This window comes from Lathyrus oleraceus, chromosome 5, assembly GCF_024323335.1.
Source record: "Lathyrus oleraceus cultivar Zhongwan6 chromosome 5, CAAS_Psat_ZW6_1.0, whole genome shotgun sequence".
NCBI lineage: Eukaryota > Viridiplantae > Streptophyta > Magnoliopsida > Fabales > Fabaceae > Lathyrus > Lathyrus oleraceus.
In genome coordinates this window covers 603,881,973-603,889,619 of record NC_066583.1, presented here as the reverse complement: position 1 = coordinate 603,889,619, position 7,647 = coordinate 603,881,973, and the positions used below count along the sequence as shown (strand labels likewise).

General features: G+C 39.2%; 1 protein-coding gene across 1 annotated transcript; it reads right to left on the bottom strand.

The window, feature by feature from the left end:
• Window positions 1–6,627: 6,627 nt before the first annotated feature.
• LOC127086924 (signaling peptide TAXIMIN 2) lies at window positions 6,628–7,438 on the bottom strand. The gene is made up of 2 exons (XM_051027749.1): window positions 7,160–7,438; window positions 6,628–6,912 (listed from the first exon to the last, which is right to left on the bottom strand). The coding sequence occupies exons 1-2, from the start codon at window positions 7,267–7,269 to the stop codon at window positions 6,789–6,791; spliced, it is 234 nt and encodes a 77-aa protein (XP_050883706.1). The 5' UTR covers window positions 7,270–7,438; the 3' UTR covers window positions 6,628–6,788.
• Between the last annotated feature and the right edge of the window lie 209 nt (window positions 7,439–7,647).

Here is a 7,647-nt window from a genome sequence, read left to right as displayed (position 1 = left end):
TTACAAAATGCTTAAGATCTAGATGATGCTCCTTGATTGGGACAGTTGTTTTTGTTGTGTCCTGGTTGACGACAGATACTACATAATCTTATCATTTTATCTGTGGAATCCATCTCTGTTCTGATACGTGTGCTGCTTGGCCTTCCTTTCTTCTTTCTATGCATCTCTTCATTGTGCCAAACAATATCTCCTTCATATGGAGGCCAGTAATCCTCCATTGGTAGTACTGAAAAGCTTTGACTATATACATTCATGATGGTGTTGGCCTTGTACACATCAGATAAATGGGTGTAAGCGTCTTGACGAGTATAAGAGCATGCTGCAATGACATGGGAGCAAGGTATGCGGAAGGCCTGAAATTTTCCATAATCGCACCAACTTCTGTGTAGTCTAACAGCGTAGGCTAAATTTGGTCTCCCCTCGTTGTTGCCCATTGTTTCCTGGACGCTGAAATTTTGTCTATGATGGTCAAAGACTGTTACAGCGTGTGTCGTAGCTTTAATGCTCTCCTCTTTCATGACCTTCATGCAACACTCACTAAATACTTGTCCGGACATTAACACTGCACTCCATCTTTCACCTCTGGTTGCGAACATAGAAGCCAACCTATAACAGGTTGATCTAACCAAGGCGGTTATCGGCAGATTTCGAATTCCTTTGAAAACCCCGTTCATGCATTCCACAATGTTTGTTGTCATGTGGCCCCATCGACAACCACCGTCAAATGCTCTTGTCCACTGCTCTACTGGTATGTTATTTATCCATCTCTCCGCGTCTTCATTAGACAGTCTAATTTCATCACGATAATATTGAAATGACGGTTGAGTTAAAGCATACCAGCATTCACCACCTTCTTGCGAAGATTCTTATCTTTTACAGCACGCATGAAGTTTTGTGCAATGTGTCTGATACAGTAGACATGTGTAGAAGGAGGATCATGCCATCCGTTGTCATGGTTGTTGTAGGCACTCTCAATGGCAGCATGTCTATCAGAAATCAAACATAGATTTCCTTGTGGAGCGACATGCGTTATGAGATGTCGAAGAAAGAAACCCCATCCACCAGCCGTTTCACCTTCAACAAGAGCAAAGGCAATGGGAAAGACATTGTTGTTACCGTCTTGTGCAACCGCCATGAGCAAAGTACCCTTGTATTTTCCGTATAACCAAGTGCCATCAATTTGCAAGAGAGGTTTGCAGAAAGCGAAACCTTTGATGCACGGGTCAAATGCTCAAAAGAGACGGTGAAATATTCTATTACTTGTAGCACAGGTTCCGTCTAGCATCATTGCTGGCACTGTCTCCATAATTGCCACAGTTCCTGGGACATAAGTTTTTAGTGCCCATAAAAACCGTGGCAATTCCTTGAATGAATACTCCCAGTTGCCGAAAACCTGTTCAACATCCTTTGTCCTCGCAATCCATGCTTTCTTGTAAGATGGAGTATAATTATATGTTGTTCGGATATGGGATATAATTATACTCACCTTCACTGATGGGTCTTTATTTACCAATGACAGAATGTCTTGACATATCAAAGTTGTGCTCAGTTTACGGTGATCTTGTCCAATGTTAGTTGCAACGCAACTGTGCGGTGGGTCTATTGAAGCGATCTCCCAAGAGTCATTTTTCTTCTTGTAAGACGCGGCCAAACGAAACTTATAAAGCATGTTACGACATTCGATAACATACCTTCTAGAATCAGTGTGTTTCACTGTAAAGTCAGCAAAGTTGTTCATGTGGAATTTTTTGATTGCCAAGACACATTCTTCTTTGGTACGAAACATGTCTCCCACCTTTAATTCGCCTACTGGTCTCGGATACGGATTATAGAAGACACTGTCGGATGTTTCATCGTCGTGAAGATCCATATTTGTCATATGTTGAGGAGGATTGTAGGCATGACTAGGAGGTATTGGTGGTGGTTGAGCATCATCTTCATCGTCGTTGTTCAGCATGTGATCAACCTGTATCTCGGTCTCCTCTTCTTCTTCATCAACAACGTCCACTTCTACTTCTGCTTCTGGGTTGAGTTCATCTGACCATTGTGCATCATCTACATCATCTTCACCAGCTTCATCCTGATCGGTTAGTTGAGACTGTTGAGACGGTATACATGGTTGTAGAGTAATGTACAACTCGATACAATCCATGCCTGAATGTTCATGACTAACAAACATGTTTTCAACATCTTCATCGTCTCGTACCTTAAGGGGGAAAAACTTGCATTGACCATTCTCAAAAAATATTGGATTTTGATATGTGATCTTTGACACAATACATGATCCTATAAAGGATTTTATTCTTTTTTTCAAATGCAAAAAGGTTGCATTTCTCTTGATCGTGATTCTAATGGTATCAGTGTTTCGAAAATAAAAACCATGAAGCTCAGACTCAAAAGTTTCACCGTTGCAGTGAACGTTGACACTGTACAATGATGAAGATGACATTGTGGAGATGAAAACTATTTTGCAAGTGCAGGTGAATGTGAGTGAAGTGTCTTGGATGTTGATAGTAAGACACTTAAATAGATGGTATCAGTGTCTCACATGCTAGCTAGTTCTGAGATGATGTGTCGGACATTGAAGCTACTCTGAGATAATGTGTCAGGCATGCAAGCTAGTTCTGAGATGATGTGTCTGTCATGCAAGCTACTCTGAGATGATGTGTCAAGCATGCTAGCTAGTTCTGAGATGATGTGTCAGTTATGCAAGACAGTGTGAGTTGATGTGTCAACCATACAAGCTATCAAGAAGTGACTCTTCAGCATGCAGGAGACAGGACAGACACGTGTCTGACATGTAAGCTAGTTCTGAGATGATGTGTCAGTCATGCAAGACAGTCTGAGATGATGTGTCAACCATGCAAGCTATCAAGAAGTTAGTCATCAGCATGCAGGAGACAAGACAGACACGTGTCAGACATGTAAGATAGTCAGAGATGATGTGTCAATCATGCAAGCCATCCACAAGTGACTTGTTCAGCATGCAGGAGACAAGACTGCCACGTGTCAGACATGCAGATGGTGTCGCCAAATGGTTTGGCGCCTCCAATTTCATCTACACCAACTCCCAAATAATATGTCTTTACTCACAATGGACGAAGCACACAGAGGAATAGTTGCAAACATCGCAACATATGTAAGTTTTTTCTTTTGTTAACTTTTTATCTTTCATCTTCACCAACCCCATTTTATTTTGAAATACCAACTTAGTCAAGTGTTATATTATTTCTATTATAGGATGTATCAAGGTTTCGAACTCGAGTCCACGAATTTGTCCCAATGGACCCGATGATTCAACCTTATGTCGAACTCGCCGGTTTTGGTCATATTAGCAAGATTATGTCTTGGTCTATAGATAACAAGTTCATTCTAGCCTTATGCGAAAGATGGAGGCCAGAGACACACACATTTTGGTTTCCAATCGGTGAGTGTACAGTGACGTTGGAAGACGTCTACATGCTTTTAGGACTATGAATTGAAGGCAAAGCTGTTAATGGTAAGACCAACTATGTAAATTCAATTTGCATGGAGCTTTTAGAAACTGATTTTTTAGATGATAATGCTAGAGGTCAAGGTATACTACTCTCACGCCTAAAGTCATATTATAATAGTTTATATTTAGATGAGCATTCTATCGAAGATGCTCGAATAATAAAAACTAGGTGTTACATTATGTTGTTAATAGGATCCTTTTTATTTCCCGAAGGTAGTGGTTCTAGCATGCATATTATGTACTTACCTCTACTTAGACATGTAGATAGAATAGGTAGTTACAGTTGGGGATCCACTTGTCTAGCCTATCTCTATAGTTCGTTGTGCAAAAATTCCCACAAAGACACATCTACATTTTCTGGATGTGCTGTGTTGCTACAAGCATGGGGTTGGTCAAGACTACCGTCTCTAGCACCGGTCAATAACAACCCTTTCACTTTTCCATATGCAAAAAAGTAAGTTGTTTAAATTGCTATATCTTTACTTACTTCCTTAAAGTTTATTACCTCAAACTAATTTTGTTTAACTTTTTGGTGTAGATGGTCGGCACGTGGTATGAGTTACAGCAGATGTCCGAGACACTGTATTACTCAGTATCGCAACCTGTTGGATCACCTTCGACCGACAGACCTAAGTAAAATAACTTCATTATTTCGTTATATTATGTTAACTTTTTCTACATTCATTATAATCCTATATTCTTTAACATTTCAGTTCATTTGGCGTCCATACCTTAATCTGGATCATGAGCATGAGGTCAACGCAGAAGACGCAACCGTATGGACAACATGCACACCGATAATACGGTTTACAACTATGGAGATGCACAACATCGATCGTGTGAAGCTGCAGTTCGGTATGGTCCAGAATATCCCAGATCCCCCAGCTAGTCTAGGAGAATGGCATATGCGTAAAGTGAACGACCAATGGAACTTTAACCCTTGGCAAACCTTCGCAAGATCAGAGTGTCGCAAGTGGAAGCACCGTCATGACCATGTCTTAACTGACGCAATCATGCCAAATGAGGTAAAACCAAGTCGTACTTATATGGCTTGGTACAGATCGGTTGGTTTTCAATTCATCGCTGATGATATGTACCTCTACGACCCACGCCAGACAAGTTACACACAAGAAGGATCAACATCTAACCCCCAACAACATTCTCAGCCCGGTTTCTCACAACCACCTATCCGTCAAACTTTCCGTTCCACAAACACACAAACATACAACCAAAACATGCCATTCACCCAACCCCAATACCAAGAACATACCCCATACCACCACCAACAAATGGACCATCAACCTCATACCGAACATCGCTTCGCCCCCACGTCATCACCCTACCAAAGTCGCGTTAGCCAAAACACTAACCGCCCCTCCTCCTACCGTAGCCAAGAAGCCCAAACATCACAAAACCAAAACATCCCACAACCCTATGTCTTCCAAACACCCCAACAACCTTTCTAACCTTTCCTAGACGCATCATTCACACCCATGTCTCCCTTCAACCGTCCTGGTCGCCCATCCATGAGTCAACCACACCTCAACTTCTCTGGCATGGGTCATGAGCTCAGCTACGCCGGTACACCATCATTGAATACTGAAGACTATACTGAGTTGGCTGAGTACCTCAACGGATCTTCTCCTGTAGGAGGTAATGACGTTTCTTGCCCCTTAGATGAACAAACACCGGTGCAGAATCGTCAACGTGGGTTAGGGCCAAGGGTTAGGGTAGCTAGGGGATGTGGGACCGGAGGTCGGTTAGGTGATCCCGGTCATCACCATTAGGATTCTTTGTGTAAACTCCAAATTTTATTAATATCAAGTCGTATTATATCAAATTTATCTTTGTGTAAACTCAAAACATTAGGTTTCTTTGTCTAAACTCCATTTTGGCAAAATTCACATACACATGTTTTGACTGAAACCCTAATTTTGGGTCAACTACCCAAGAACCTAACTCATTCATTTTTTTTTTATTTTGAGGTGGGACAAAGTGCATTGCAAAGTTTGAGATGTCTACTTAAATTGTTATGTTGGACAAAATTTCATAATTCAAAAATAAACACATATGATAATACAAAACGTTATAGGCCACATAACAATTGAAATGTCAAAGAGTCCAAGTTCAGGTGCCCATACCTTTCTAAAAAAAATGCAAATGATGCAAAATTTTAGTCCAAATTCATTGTCTTGAAAAGATCTATAACTTTTATGTTGAAGATTTTGTCATTTGAGGCTTTTATCATTCAAACAGAAGGGCTTGAAGTTGGTCCCTTTTGGCAAAATTTACATACACATGTTTTGACAGAAACCCTAATTTTGGGTCAAGTTCGCAAGGACCTAACTCACTCATTTTTAATTATTTTGAGGTGGGACCAAGTGCATTGCAAAATTTGAGATGTCTACTTCAAATGTTATGTTGGATAAAATTTCATAATTCTAAAAGAAACACATGCGATAATGCAAAACATTATAGGTCAGATAACAGTTGAAAAACTCAGTACTCCAACTTCAACTGCCCATAACTTTCTCAAAAAAAATCCAAATGATGCAAAATTTATGTCCAAATTCATTGTCTTGAAAAGATCTATAACTTTCATGTTGGAGGTTTTCTCATTTGAGGCTTTTTTAAGGGAGTCGCCAATTGGATTGTCGCTTCCTCTTAAAAATTAAACATAGGCGCCAATTGGATTGGCTACGGCATCTGCCCTAGCCAATCCAATTGGCGCCTTCCTTTAAGTTTTAAGAGGAGTCGCCAATCCAATTGACGACACCTTCTAAAAGTGGGGTAGTTTGGGAATTTTTTTAAAACGTGGAGTATTTTGGGAATTTTTTCAAAAAACTGGATTATCTCGGTAAAAAAAACCTTGTTTTGTGTCCAAAATATGAAACAAAATCTGAGACGTAAACAAGGAGTTATGACGTCCCAGTATATAATATATAGTTAATAGCGAAGGCTTTGAATAGTAATATAATGTAGATGGTGTATAAATTCAAATTTAATGGTGGCCTCTTCTGTTTTTTTTTTTCTTCTGAAAATTCCAATAGCCTCTTTATTTTAATAAAGTAATCTCCCCATGATTATATTTATTTCGTAGAAAAATAAAGAATCAAATATACAGAAGAAAATATAAAAAACGGTTGAATATATCGTAATTAAACCGACCAATTAATCATAGGAGAAAAATTCAAAGAAAAATTAAGGCTAAATTTTGTTACAAAACGAATTAATTACACACAATTAAACAAATTCAAAGAAAAAATGAGTCAATCACACTAGGAATCTTCATCTAACAAGGAATTTGATGAGTAAACCACCTAAGAACCCTAATTGGAAGCTTCACAAGACTCACAGCCAAATTCGCCAATCCAGTACAGCAAATGCAACATGGGCACAAACAACTCAATATAGACCTGCAAATGAAAAACACATTGTATCACATTCATGGACACCCGAATTCGATAACAACACTGACACGGCGATACTGGTTAAATATAGAAATATGAACAAATTAAACCTAATCACAGTATTCGGATACAGATTCGCTTGAGAAGTTGATACTACATAAATGACATTAATTTGACTGATCTAGATCTGTGACTATATATGATTTGATGAAATAAAAAAAAATTATCAGAAAAGTGAAGAGAAGTTATGTACCCAAATGTCCAGATAACTGCTCCTACGAGAGATAAAATCAAAGCCAAGAGAGCGAAGGGTAATCCAAGCAAGAAACCCAAGGGTCTGCATTCGCAACCTTCTTCTTCCATTTTCTCTTTTACGATTCTCTAGTTGGTGTTTGTGAACGTGAATAAGAAGAACGAGGAGAAGTGGAGAAGTTGAGGGGGGTTATATAAGCGATTAACTTAATTGATTAAACGTGTTGTGCTGATTTTTTCAATTTACAAGTTTCAAGACTAAAACCGTGACGCGGACAGACGGAGTTTTTAACTTTAACTAATATAAGTAAAACGAGTAGCGTATATTAATATTTCTTTCTAGACCGAAATACCCTTGTGAGTCTCGGTTATTTATTTGTTGTTGGGGTTAGTTTTGGTGTTTTACTGTTTGGAAACTTCCTCCATGTTTCATGAAGCATGAGATTAGTTGGCCGTCTTATTTTGCTTAGTTCACCATGTTGAAAGTTG